The following is a 15,102-nucleotide window of genomic DNA, read 5'->3' as shown; positions in this document are numbered from 1 at the left end:
ACATGACTTCACACCAGTGAACAAAGCAACGTCCATAAAGACATGGATGAGCGAGAAAAACTTGACTGGCCTGACCTCAACCCAATAGAACACCTTTGGGATGAATTAGAGACTGTGAGCCAGTCATCCAACATAAATGCCTGACCTTACAAATGTGCTTCTAGAGGAATGGTCAAGAATTCCCATAAACACACTCCTAAACCTTGTGGAAAGCCTTCCCAGAAGAGTTGAAGCTGTTATAGCTGCAAAGGGTGGGCCAACTCCATATTAAATTCATGTGCATGCAAAGGCAGACGTCCCAAAACTTTTGGCAATATAGTGTACAAATGATATGAACAAAGTCAACGTTTCGAGGTTTACATTAGTTAGTCTTCTTATTAGGAAATTTACACACACTCAGGAGCAGGAGTAAAATACTTAAGAAATTTAAAAGATTTTCATGAATACCAAAATTCTTTTGCGCAAATATACAGTTTATGAGTAAATCCATTCATATCAAGGTTGATAAATGAGGCCCAGTGTTTGTTGAGTAATAGGGCACTTAAACGTAATATGGCAAATAAACATAAAATAGGTTTATTTGATACATTGACAAAATGACTCCATAAAAGAAAAGTGTTACTGTTCTGTGCCACAAAGAGGGACAGAAAATTCCCCCACAACTCCCACTTTCCCATTTCCCCCAAAATGGAATTTTTTTGCATTTCAGTATGCATAATCAGTATGTTGTTTTCACTTTTGCAAAAGATTTATTTTATGATTAAATTCGGCTTTGACTTTCTTGCTTGAAATGTCTTTCATTGACGTTTCCTTTATTACCCTCAATAACACTGAAATAACTGACAACTGGCAGCCTCCTAGTTTCCAGCTTGAGGTCCGGAATAAAACAACTACTCGCTGTACGCTGTATATAAAAATGGAAACTTTTTCTAGTGCTTAATTAACTGTTTATAAGTAGATTTGCTGTTAATAGTCCTGAAATTAACATGAAAGAGCAGTTTGATCTAAATATCTCGCAAAAGGCGAATTAGCATTACAAAGTGTAAATCAAAAGACTGCTCAAGAACTTAAAACGTGGTGCTAATTCTTGTATTTCATTATGTGCGCCAGCATGTTGAAGTCATGTCACGGATAAGCAACTCAGAGGCTTAAAATTACAAGCTGGAGATCCATATCAACATTTTTCCTACTGGAATATCTGAAAATTTCCCAATTCCCATCTTGTCACGAGCGTATCATTAGCCCTTGATTAATCTCTACCTCTAAATTGAACAGCACTTTAGTTCTTTGCTCTGTCCTGCTCTCTCACCTCCTCACTTATCCAATCTTTTCGAACAGATCAGCTTATAAAACATGAACTTTCTTGCTAACACCACCATCATCATGCTTGTCATGTCGCAGATCGCTAACTATCCGCACCGTAAATCAGCCTAACTGCGCCATAAAACTGCACTGCATTCAGGAACTCTTATTAAAATGACATTGAACATTGCTGGTAAATGGTGAGTGAGAAAAGAAGCACTTATGTATTCGTCTTCGGGGGCTAACTCAGAAATCTGACTGTTGTCAATTAAGTTTGTGATCATTTCAATTTTTCTCCTGTTACATGCTATTGCGACTGTGCTAGCGATGTCATCAGCATGCCATCAGCATAGAAGACAGCCGCTAACGCCTTACTGGAATAGCAAAAAATATAACATCAACCCTAAGATTTACACCAGAATCAACAAACACATCATGAATATTTCAATATAAACATATGTTTCAGGGTGGAAGGGTTTTTTTTTTTTTTTGACATGTGGCAGCTGTCTGCACATATTTGAAACAAAGCTGTATTTCTTACTAGTCTCTGCAAAAAATAAGGAATTGTCCTTGTTTAACCATTTTTATCAGTACACCAGTGTTCTCTTCCACCGATGGAATGAAAATCGGCTTACAGGACATTTTTAATCAGTGTAAACAAATGACTTATTTTATCGCTGCAAGTCTGATATAAAATTAATCAGGACATATTCAATATAATAAAACTTTTGTTGGGATAACCTTACATACAATTGTAGTGGTCGAATTTTAGATGCTTATGAGCAAACACTTCGATGTCTCAGAGAGGTTTGATATCATCATTAACTTTTGTGTTGTTTTTTTGAAACTTTTCCATAAATATATATTGCCCTAGTACGCTAGAAAAAAACAGAATATTAATGGAAAATTATAGATTCTTAAAGCCATGCGTATCTTCTTTTTCCATGATTCATTAAGCACCATTGTGGAGTGTGACGTGACAAAGAAATTCAATGCTGAACATGGACACAACAAAACAGGGGCAAACTCCATATTTTTGGCATCTAGAATTAATAAAAACCTCACAGTTTAATGTTAGAAAGAATAGAAAATGAGATCACACTGTTTATATATATATATATATATATATATATATATATATATATATATATATATATATATATATATATATATATATGTATATATATATATATATATATATATATATATATATATATATATATAAAAGGAAAGCTGTCCTCTTTCCTCTCACAAAACCTTCATGACGCAATTCAGAAAGCTGTCGTTTTGCAAATCCAGCCTCTTTTGAAATCTGTGCTAATAATCTCTCTCTCTTTTTTTTGTCTGTCTTGGGCGTTTTCGAATTACTATAATAACTATAATGTCTTTATAATGAATACATTTTATTATAAAACCTTTTTTTTTTTTGATGAAATAACCTTTAGACACTTCATTTCTTTCACTCCACTGAGCCATTTACAAGGTCCAGCTGCAGAGGACCACGTAGAGTGATTATTCAATCACCACAGACTTTCATTAAACATTTTTCATTAAACTTCCTGCTGTATCTCCTGCTGTCCAGGTTCAAAGACAAGTGTAATTATATTTTTAACCTGTCCTCCTAGCTGTCAGTGTCAAACTGCCAGACAAGCTTTTTTTTTTCGCCAATTCCTTGCAGCATCTTAATACACAATAAACACAGTACCCTGTTTACATGGCATACAAGTCCAAAGCAATAGTGCATGAAATAAACAGATAGATCTATACAACCTTTGTCATGGAATCATACAGGCAGCAGACTAAGCCAAAACAGCAACACATTCTGTATATACAGACTATGAGCAAGGACAAGGAAAGATTGTCTGATGGGTAACATAGGTTATGGCACCGATTCGGCAACCTGTAGCTTAAATCAGTTTTCTGGAGTTTTCCAGAAAACTGTACTGAAAAACTGAAAAAGATTAGTACAACAATCTCTTGGTAAAAGAGGACAACCTGGTGCCTCCTTTTAAATCTCAGCCTTAGACACTCCACCTACATTACAGAGGATTCAGAAAGTATTCACACCCCTTGTTTTTGTTTTGTTATATTATATTATAGCCTTATATTAAAATCCATTATATTCTCATCAGTCTAGAAAAAATATAATTACACATTACCCCTTCCTCAATACTATTTTGAAAAACTACAGCAATTATAGCTGTTAATCATCTGGACATCTGGATCTTCTTCTGCCTCCACATCTTGAGCTTGATTGAGGAGTCTTGATGTTAAGGTCTCTACAGATTTGTCCTATAGACTTGACCCACTGCTGCATTGTCTAGGTTATGTTATTAGGTTGGAAGGTGAACATCTCTTACAATCTGAGGATCATGTTTTCCTCCGTTGTGTATGTGGTTGTCTCTATATTTTGATCTAATCACTTTCTGCAGATGTGGTTGTCCTTGTGGAAGGTCTCTCAGGTCTCCATGTAAGGAAAAAGTGGAAACTTTCTGAATGTACAATATATTATTAAAAAGATGGACATTTTTGTCAGAATCTTGCTATTTACTCGTCATCCTAACTTGCATCACTTGCATGTGTATTTAGGTTTAATTCATATGTTGTGTTCTAGACTTCATACTAGCTTCACTGGCTGATTAGCAAAACTTTACTCCTATAAACCAAACACACTCCCTTAAAGTTTTATTATTCTTAGTAACATCGCTATGCACATTTAATGACAGGTTGTATATGACCGCATAAGATGACAACGTATTTCTAGGTAGTTTTTTGGCATTAACAGCAAACGGAAATGAATTTCAGTTAGGAACTAAAGTGGTAAACAGTGTGGAATTAAAGAAACATCAGATTACGCACACTTCTTCATGCCAGTTGTTTGGATGTGTCAGCCACCAAAATCATATCTGATTTGCATAGAAATAAAATTGTTGTAGTCAGGTTCACATTGAATCCACAGCCGATCCTGGTAACACTGAGCACATGGCAGGAGAATTCATCCTGGATGGGATGCCAATCCATCACAAGACACCCAAATTAGCACCGCCAAGCCGAATATCCCTTGGTAGAAAACTTAAAAAACATAGATGAAACCTACATGAACATGCGGAGAACAAGTAGAACACAGTATAGACAGTAACCTGATATCAGACTAGAACCAGGACTCTGGAGCTGTGAGGCAGCATAGCTATCCCTGCACCACCATGTCACCCAGATTTCAGACGATCACACATCAGATGTTGCGTTGTTGCTTTGTTGTTTGGTGCTGTCGCTGAAATCATGGTTCTGTGTCACACACTGATCAGTCACTTGTCGCTTTGCAGCTCGCTAGTGTGAACACAGTACCTGTAGCTAGTCTCCAGGAACCTGCTCTGCATATCATGACGACGAGCCTGAGCTATCATACACTATATCACGCAATCACAGGAAACAACAGACAATAACAATGATGTATAGTTGGTTGTTTTATGTACGAGTCAGACATCCTCTTTTTGGCAGAGTAGGTGATTCTTCAAGTCACTGAGTGACACAATAAAAACAAGAAGTCTGGCTACATATCTCACAAAGTAATGAGGTCATATAAAGCAGGAGGATACAAACGTTCACAAATGGGGAAAACCAACAGTAAGGAAACAAACAGAGGAAGTGCAATAGATGTAGGACCCTAAATAGGACAAAAAAAAGCCTCAGGATAATTTTCTTGCCACAGTAACAAGCTAGTTTTCTTATTTTTTGTTTCTTATTAATTTCTGATCTGGTTTCAAGCACAGGGGACAGTGGGGTACAGGGTTTCAGCAGGAAGGATAATTGACTAGAGATTTGGTAAAAGCATGTGCACTACCATATGCCATGTGAGTAGCTTAGCATTTTTTTGCCCCATGTAGTGTATTCTATGGATCACTTTGGAGTGTATAGGATGCAAACTGGTGGTACTAGTCATGAAGAAAGTGCTTTTAAGATCTGCGTCCTAACAATGGGAGGAAGTGATAGATCTTTCTTCCCATTTCTGATGGTATGGAGCTAGATTTCAGTATTATCTGGGACAGGAGATTTACTGATGAAATGTGAATGGGATGTATTTTCTTTTAGGTTGAGTTTCTTTTAGATTTCTTTTAGTGTGTGGGAATTGAAATCACTGGTTGTTCGCAGTACCATGGTTTTGAATTAGATGTGAGAATAATACATCGTGCTGGACTGATTTGAGTCGTGCTGGCGGAATGGAGATTGACTTATCAGACATTTTCAATCAGTATAAACAAATGAATTATTTTATTGCTGCAAATCTGATATAAATTTAGTCAGGACAATGTTGGCTTTCAGTTTGTTTTTACCTCTGTTCGATAACCTTACACAGAATTTTAGGAGTTGAAGATATACACCTTCAAATTTATTCATCGAATTAAATCAAATGATCGAATTCAAGGGTTATGAACAAGCGCTTGTGGTATCACAGAGAGCAGAAATAGAAATTTATTTTGAAGATATAAACATTCGTGAGGGGAAAGCATTCATTTTCGATGAATACTTTGCTTCTTTTAGGCTAGGTGAAAATAGAAATACTTATGAAAAACTTACAGCCTTGTGTGTCTGCTTTCATATGCTGTCAGAGTTATCATCCATCATCAGGCGTTTGAAGCTAGTCTGGTTCTCTGTGTGACTGGGCTTTGCATTATTGAATATGTACTCACATTAGATGGCGTGGAAATATTGTCGAAAGTTTGGTACTTTCAGGATTCTGAGAGTTTAGAAGTTTGGTTAATTTGGTTTATAGATTTAGTTTTTTTTCCACTCACTCAAATTTTCAGTCAAACTGGTTTTGAACAGGGATCACTGAAAATAAGTGGGTTATTTTTAATGGTAGGCTTAGTGGTTAGCATGTTTGCTTCAAACCTTGTCATTGTATGTTCTCCCTGTGCTTTGGGGGTTTCCTCTGAGTACCCTGGTTTCTTCCTCCAGTCCAACGATATGTATTAACATCAATAAATTGTCTGTAGTATGAGAATAGCTGAGTGAGTTTGCGTGAATTTGCCATGCAATGAGTTGGAACCCCATATGCCAAAAGTCCCCTGTGATAGACTCCAGGTTCCCTGCAACAATAAGCGGTACACTAAATGAATGGATGAATGGCTTTTTTCAAACTATAAAAAGATATTCTGCCATGGTGAGAGAGAAAGGTTGATCCAATGTGTGAAGGACTCCCACTTAACATGAACACATCTGACACAGCAGTACAATAAGCCCTGACCAAATTGCCTATTTGGGTACTAGAATTTCTTCCTAGCTGTCAGCACTGGCCAAAGTCAGCCTTAATCCATGACTCAGAACTATAAAGTGACTCAGAACTATAAAGTTGACTTTGTGTAGCTCTGACAGCTGGGATAATATTTTAATGCTCCAGTTTATAAATGTAATCAGAGATTTTTGGAGCATTTTTTTTATATTGTAAATTCCTCTCACGTGGACTTGCTGTGTTTGTTAGTGGTGCAGTAATGTTTGGTTAGAGCCAGGATGCTATGTTTGCTTGTCATCTTACCATGAATGTTATTAGGAAAATCCAAAAATTCAAACCCAGAGCTCAGTACATATTTTAATATTTTAGATTACCGTGTAGTATGTACCTTTATGAGGGTTTTAGTATGCAGTGTGAAACACAGCTTAGGTTCTGCATAGTGATGTTTACTTAGTGTTTTTTCTGGTTTCTGGAAGCCTATCTTCAAGCACAGGGAACACATTTTCTTACACACACACACACACACATACATATCCTCCATATCCCCTGCAGCAAAACCTCTTTCAAATCCTGCACAGTCCTGCATAGCTGACTTTAAAACAAGCTTCCTGTTTGCTGCTGGTAACAGGTAAGTGAGAGTGGATTAATGCTGTGCACTTTTGACGTCCTCATTTTGGCACTTTTATCCAAAGAAAATAACAAATGAGGCAGAATTTAATTCAAGTATTTAGCTGATTAACTAAAGGTCATTTTCCTGGGTGCCAACACTGGCTCTATAAGTCCTGGGATTTAAACTCACAACCTTAACTACTGAGCCACTGCCTCTCATTCGCCATGAGTGAAGTCATTACTGGACAGAATGTATAAGAACACTGGATCTTCTGATTCAGACTCCCTCCACCGGGCTGTCAGTTGTGGGTTGTATTTTTTTTTTGTAGTATTTTTTCATCCCCTCTAGTCAGCAGAGAAAATGATCATGGGGATTTGAGTAATTAGATTGGGCTGTAAACAGTCATGATATGAGAATTGATGGATCTGCATGCTAATGTATTAGTGCACTAGTGCTTTAGACGAGTAGGCAGGATGTGTGTGTGTGTGTGTGTGTTTTGTCCTTTTGTTGGTTCCCATGAAGAAGATAAAACTAAGAAATAACATAGGTCTATACTAATTAGTATTTACTATATATACACATATATACTGTATGTGTGTGTATTATTTCCTATGGGATTTTTAACTGCTTCTTCAGGTCTGCCTGCATTTCCCAGTCATTTTTTGGAGGGGTTCTGACCTCAGCAAATGACTGGGAAATGCAGGCAGACCTGAAGAAGTGGTTAAAATACCCAGAGGAAATAGCACACACTAGCCTCAGACCGGATATTGTCCTTTGGTCTAGAGGCACCAAGCAAGTGGTGCTTGAGGTACCCTGGGAAGAAAGGATGGATGAGGCACATGAGCACAAACTTGAAATAAATTTCAAGGCCTTATCCTCAAGAGCCAGCAAAATGGATGGAAGGCCTGGAATTTACCAGTAGAGATCAGCTGCAGAGGGTTTGCTGGGCAGTCACTCTGGAGAAGCCTTGGGCTGCTGGGGATTGGGGGAATGGCCAGGAAACAGCTTGTAGGCAAGGTCACTGAACAGGCCGAAAAAGTATCTCAGTGGATTTGGATATAGCGGGAGGATATAGCGGGAGGTGCGGTGGCAGAGCCAACCTGTCAAAGGACGAATTATGACATAGAGTTGGGTGGTGGTCAGCAGGGGTAGATCCACTTGGCTGGATCTGCTGTCGAGCCCCCCCCCCCCAGGTGTCATGGGCTTAAATCGATGAAACACCAAGAAAGGGGGGTGCCCATCTGATCACCGACTGTCCCCTAACCACCAATCCTTGTACAATTGAGAGAATCTGGTGCTTGAAAGGAAGAGAGAAGGAGAGGAGAAGCGATGCCACTGGCTCACAGCTGGTGCAGGGCCGAGTACCTGTAAAGGTGGGCCAGTTGCGATGGTCCCATCGTATTTTGCATACATATATATGCAACCAGTTTACTGTACATTTGTATTTTTCCCACTTGTTGTTTTTTACTTTAATATATAGGATTCAATTTCACAATAAAATTGGAAAAGTTTCTGACATGATTTATCCTCCCTTCAATTTTTTACACAACAAAATAGTGTCATTTTAACAGGGGTGTGTAGACTTTTTATATAGTGTAATTATGTCAGTGGAAGGTTCTTGAATGTGGAAGGTCCCTGCAAATGTGTAACACAAAATGGCTTCAACAATTCTGCAATTGTCTTCTGTTTATGAATATGAATTAATTAATTCTTTCTTTCTGTCCATTTTTCTTTCCTTTCTTTTACTGTGTCTTTGTAGTTGACCTACCTGCCGCCTCCATGGGGTGACTGCAGGACCGAACCCATCGACTCCGACTTCTTTACCACCTACAGCATCACGGCGTGCCGCATCGACTGTGAGACACGCTACCTGGTAGAGAACTGTAACTGTCGCATGGTGCACATGCCAGGTGAGGACTTTTGCCTTCATTCCATCATTACTCACTTTATTACTGAATACTAGAACAAAAGACATCAGCAGCACATATGTAAGTAATGCTTGCTTTTTGTAATAGCAGTAATACATAAATAATTCAGCATAAACTGCATAATCCATTCTGAAGGGAGCTAAAGTTAAAAGGTTAAAACATAATTGAGAGGATAGCGAGTCTTCCAAGTATTATACAATTTCAAAGCAGGGACTGGAATTCTTTTCATTGTCAGATTAGCAAAGGCATACAGAGGATATTTTACTGAGATTTTTCTGCAATGCTATCAAATTTGTTGTCAAATTTTTAAAAACTATTGAGGTTGTAATATGTAAAGGTGTTATCACATGCGGCAGAGTTTGTTTGAGCGTGTACTACAGATGTTTTTACTCCTTTCTGCAGTACACCGAACAAAAGTGATTCTGCTTTTTTTGAACAATCCACCTATTCAACAAGACAGACAGCTCAGTGGTGGAGCATGAAGGCCTATTTAGTGTCTCACTCAGCCTTGACGATGACTTGGTTGCTATGACTACATGCCAGTGGGGTTTAATTATGAAAGATGTTATGAGAATGGGCTCCACTTGTCACATAGGCCTCTGGAGCTGAAGGCAAGACCAAAAAACTTGTTTACGAGATGCATGACCTTGGTGCCTAGGCACTGTGTTATTCAGAAAGTTTGAGAAGGTAGCATGCACATGGTGCAGGATTATATATCGAGGGCGATCTGTGGAGTGCCAAGAAAGTACTAGCTTTTCCCCAAGTTCTGTACCTGCTCGCCGCTTAATCCTCAATAATGGCTGGAGTTTTAAGAAAATCAAGTATCCAACAAATTACTAAGATTGTCGAGGCTACGCTCACAGAGAAAAGGATTCCTCAAGGAGTTCTTAACTTTATAAAACAGATCCTAATTAGAACCTTCTGGAATTGGGAAAATCTCTATTGTAGTGTTCTACATCGAATGCCCAGCAGGACATAACAAGGAATCCTTGTGGGTTGATTCCCCACACAATTTTTCTCCCTAAATTGCTAGTTCCTACCCACCAGTCAGCTCTCACATATCAGCAGCTTATAACCGGGGAGGGTGAAGGCGAATGCAGAGTCTTTCTCCCAGACACGTGTAGTCATCTAGCTTTGTCTTTTCAAACTGCAGCTCATGCTGTGCTGCATCACAGGGCAGTGTAACACACTCAGAGGAGCTGACAGACACCCATGACTGGCTACTGTTTAACAGGAGAGAGAGATGTCACATCCCTCTCGTCCATCCCTCTGCTCAGGTGTTTTGGGACATCTGCCTTTACATGCACATGAATTTAATATGGAGTTGGCCCGCCCTTTTCAGCTATAACAGCTTCAAATCTTCTGAGAAGGATTTTCACAAGCTTTAGGAGTGTGTTTATGGTTACATTTTTTGACCATTCCTCTAGAAGCGCATTTGTGAGTTCAGGTACTGATGTTGGACAAAAAGGCTTGGCTCACAGTCTGTGCTCTAATTCATCCCAGAGGTGTTCTATCAGGTTGAGGTCAGGACTCTGTGCAGGCCAGTCAAGTTCCTCCACACCAAACTCACTCATCCATGTCTTTATGAACCTTGCTTTGTGCACTGGTGTGCAGTCATGTTGGAACAGGAAGGGGTCATCCCCAAACTGTTCCCACAAAGTTGGGAGCATGAAATTATCCAAAATGTCTTGGTATGCTGAAGCGTTAAGAGTTCCTTTCACTGGAACTAAGGGGCCGATCCCAACCCTGCAAAACAACACCTAGATTCAGTGATATAGAAGGGTGTCCCAAAACTTTTGCAATATAGTGTAAGATTAAAAGATTTGCGGTCTCCAGGCTACATGCCAGCTTGTTATTTTGTCCTTTTATATATACAGTAGCTACAGTATTTTCCTGTACAAAAAACCTTGTGAACCAATTTTTCCATGTTGTTAATTGATTTTTTGCTATTTGTCTGTCTGTGCAACATCTTCTGTAATAGTATCAACAAAATGGCACAAAAATACTGCTTTATTATGAACACAAGTATAGAAGCGAAGTTGAGTGAACCTGTAGGCCAGGGATCTTGAACTGGATTTTTTTTTTTATTTTCACAAGATTGAAAATGAATAATACTGTGGCATAGATTATAAAAGTATGAAAAGAATGAGCTTCGCGAGGTTGTTCAGCTCGGCTGACACTCAGACCTCCGATATTAGTCAGTATCTTCTGGGAAATGAAAATCGGCATCGGCGTAAACCTTCTCAGTGCAAATTGTCAGGCTGTTTTGGATTTGCATGGGTTCATGTTTCCACCTTGATGAAAGCAGGTGCATTTAAAGCTGTCCCTGTGCTTTGTAAATGGCTCAGGGAGTTTGGACGCCACTGAGCTATTGGCTCTCGGACACCGTGCTCTGGCTGATAATTTCTCAAGACCTTTCTCATTAGCGTGATGTGTGAGTGGCAAAACATAATAAGCAATAAGAGCAGTGATGGCATATGGTAATCTGCTGTATCTGGGCTGTGCTTGTTATTCTCTCTCTCTCTCTCTCTCTCTCTCACACACATTTGAAGCAAATAAGGTGCAGCATTAATGAAATCAATTAAATGATGAGATCAGATTTGAAGGAGAAGTCACAGGCAGATAAGGACAGCATGATTGACAGAGACATGGTTTAATTAAAAGAACTCACTGCAAGATGCTTGAATCGCCACATATTATCTACTTTCCGAGTCAGAACATCATGTTCTTTTTGTCCTCCTTTCATTTGGGTTTCATCTCCTTTGTTTCTTTCTTGTCTGGTTTACTTGATATGGGATTCTGATTGGCTCTCAGCCTGGTGTTTATCATGGTGTTTTTTGTTTTTTTGGTTGTTGGTTTTTTTTTACTGCCTATGTGATAAGGTATTTCTCATCCGTTCTCTTACTTGTGCTTCCTGTCTTTCTAGGAGATGCTCCATACTGCACACCAGAACAGTATAAAGAGTGTGCAGATCCAGCTTTGGGTAAGTAGATGCACAAGAAATTTCTGTGGACTGGAGATCTAAAAACATTCTATGCCTGAACACTATTAAGGTCCTGCTCTACATGCGTTGTTAAAATGGTCTTATTTCATTGTTAAATGAATGCTCCACCCTGAAAGACTTACATATTAATCTTTTTCTTTAACCCCCTCATCTTCAATATCACCCAAAGTTTATTTTGTGATGAAATTCTTTACTTTAATCTTTTATTTCTTAATATAAACTTCTTTCTCTGACATGTCGGTTGACAATTTTTCTTTAGTTAATGGTTTCCCACAATGCCTTTCGACTCCCTGCGGATAATGGCACCAGTGGGATTTAGCCCTTGCTTCATCTCTGCCTACAGGGAGCAATTCAGCAGCATTTCAGCCCTTTAGTCTGTCCAGCTCTCTTATTTCCTCATCTGTACACTCCAACAGATCTGCTTCCAAATTTTTCAGCTCTCATGCTAATACCACCTTCACCAGCATTGTGCTTGTTATCTTCTAGCCTTGTTGAGCCTCTGCCATAACACAGCGCAACTGATTCATGTGGTTGTATTGCATTTTTGGAACCTTGAGCATAGTGTTTACTGTCTCCACTACTCCTACAGTGGATTCTCACCCAGATGTGGATGGGTTCCCTTTTTGGTCTGGCTGAAGGTTTTATTCTACTGTCACCCCAGGGAGTTTTTCCCTGTCATTGTCACCTCTGGCTTGTTCAATAGGGACAAACTAATGCTGTACATTTACATTTCTGGCATTTGGCAGACGCTCTTATCCAGAGCGACGTACAAAAGTGCTTTAAAGCCTCTGTCAATGAATACATTAACACTAGGTCACAGACTTAGGATACCATTAGCTTAAAAACTGAGTTGGGTTTTATTTATTTATTTTTTAATATGTACATACAACATATAACAATAGATAAAAAAAAAAAACAGAAAATAATAAGAGCTATTTTATGTGTTTCAGGAAGAGGCAGGTCTTCAGCTGCCGTGTGAAGACATTTATAAATGTAAAATTTATATCCTGAATTCTTATATTTTTATAGGTTTCTGTAAACCTGCATTGTGACAATGGCATTTGTTATTATTGTTATACCCATTATTATGAGCAACAGCTTGAAATGGTTATTAAGAAAAGAAGCTGTTCTGTCGTCCTTTGAAGCTGACAGCGAAACCTGATCGTTATTCCTTATGTTGAAAAACACTACTGTAACAGCACTAGAAATGTATCTGTTTGACGTCAATTCTTACAAAAATACAGCAATATTCCAAAAAAAATAAATAAAAATTTTGGAGTCACTTAGTATATGAAAGTTTTGTTGTTTCATAATTTTTTTTTAATTTATTTATTTATTTCGGAAGGAAGAGGGTTAAAATCATCAGTTTTTACCCCTTTCTGTTGTCTAGGTAGACAGAGAGAAAATCCATTTGTTATAGGAGCTGAACAGAGGTCCTAATACATTCGATTAATCATCAGCGTAATTAGGTGTGGAGTCAGCCGATAGAGTTTTGATTTTCAGTCACTGGGACCGTTTCCTTTAAAAGATGAAAAGATGCATCACTGACTGTGAACACACGCATTAGTCCAACCATTACTTTTTTTATTAAAGGCATCTTTATATGCAGCCAATCACAGCATGTGTGCTGAGGTTGTGAGAAAGATGGTCAACAAACTAGTAAATCTCTCCAATTTAACCTGTCAGGATGTTATAATGTCAGAGGGAGTGAAGAAGAAGAAGAAGAAGGCTTTATTTGTTACATAAGTGTAATTCAAGAATTACACTTGAGAGGGTTAAGGGCCTTGCTCAAGTGCCCAACAGCAGCAGCATGGAAGTGCTTGAAACACTGACCTTCTGATCAGTAGCCCAAAGCCTTAACCATTGAGCCACAGCTGCCCCGGTTGAACTCATCAACGTTTCTCTCCACGGAAATCTTTAGTAAAGATTTATGTGTGAATGAAGAAAAACCTGCACTAAGAGGTTGATTAGGTTGTTGATTGGAAAAAGTAGACCTATTTGCAATGGCCAATCAGTACGTGTTAGCACTGAGTACTGAGTTTTACTTGTTCTGCAGTGTTACAGGTTTTTTGACTGTTTAGTGTAGGTTTAAATTGTTTAATAGTTTCAGTCCATCATTCACTGTTCATGTTGAGTTGTCACTGGTAGATATTTGAGTGCTGTAGATGAAGGCCTTTTTACTTTAAGGCAGTTGCGGGTTTCAGCTAAATGATGTATGGTATTCACATGTCCACTGCATTTTATTCAATTTAACACTGCTTCATTTAGTGCCTAAGAATGTACTGAACTGAATGTAGAGTGTAGAGAATTGTGTATAAGAGAAAGAGAGAGACAGAAAGTGAAATTAGCCCATTTAGACCGAGACAGCCAGATCTGCCAGGCATCTCACTTTCTCTGAGCACAACCACTCGTTATGGATAGCTGAGCCTGAGGCAGTGATGGGGCTCAATTTATGATTCCTCTTCTCATCCCCTTCCTCTGTGCTTCCTCCATCCACCCCCGTAGCTCTTCTCATTGCCCCCCCCTTCCACACTACATCACCCACTTTACTTCTTCACTCTTTCCACGTTGTTTGATTTTTTTCCCCTCTTGCCATCAATCTTCTGTGATCACCGTCCAGCCTAATGGCGCCTCTTTCTCTTCCATTCCCTCCTCTGTTCTTGCTAGATTTTCTCGTGGAGAGAGACAATGATTACTGTGTGTGTGAGACGCCCTGCAACATGACGCGCTACGGAAAAGAGCTGTCCTTCGTCAAGATACCTAGCAAGGCCTCGGCCAAATACCTGGCCAAGAAGTTCAACAAGACGGAGCAGTACATTGCGTAAGTGTCAGTGAAACCATTTACAGTACAGTTCCTTGTTTTAAATTCAAGTCCAACTGCTCTATCCTCCTTTACCCAAAACTAATTCCCACAATGTTATCTAGTTCAGTTCTAGTGTAGCTTAATGCTTATCAGGGTGCAGTCTTGGGACCCCCAGGGGTCTAAGAAACATATCTAGGGGGGTTGGAAAAAGGTAAACAACGCTTT

At 38.9% G+C, this 15,102-nt stretch overlaps 1 protein-coding gene across 2 annotated transcripts in view; it reads left to right on the top strand.

Moving 5' to 3' along the window:
* asic1b (acid-sensing (proton-gated) ion channel 1b) overlaps positions 1–15,102 on the top strand; it is a 319,202-nt gene that overhangs the window by 280,768 nt on the left and 23,332 nt on the right. For both annotated transcript variants that reach the window (XM_058373993.1, XM_058373992.1), the window contains 3 exons: positions 8,902–9,052; positions 11,997–12,053; positions 14,742–14,895. In XM_058373993.1, the coding sequence (XP_058229976.1) occupies positions 8,902–9,052; positions 11,997–12,053; positions 14,742–14,895 (362 nt within the window). The remainder of the gene's footprint in view (positions 1–8,901; positions 9,053–11,996; positions 12,054–14,741; positions 14,896–15,102) is intronic.

The sequence above is a fragment of the Hemibagrus wyckioides genome, linkage group LG21 (genome assembly GCF_019097595.1).
Source record: "Hemibagrus wyckioides isolate EC202008001 linkage group LG21, SWU_Hwy_1.0, whole genome shotgun sequence".
NCBI classification, from domain to species: Eukaryota; Metazoa; Chordata; class Actinopteri; order Siluriformes; family Bagridae; genus Hemibagrus; species Hemibagrus wyckioides.
Note: the sequence above shows the minus strand (reverse complement) of the source record. Positions and strands in the feature narration are given on the sequence as shown.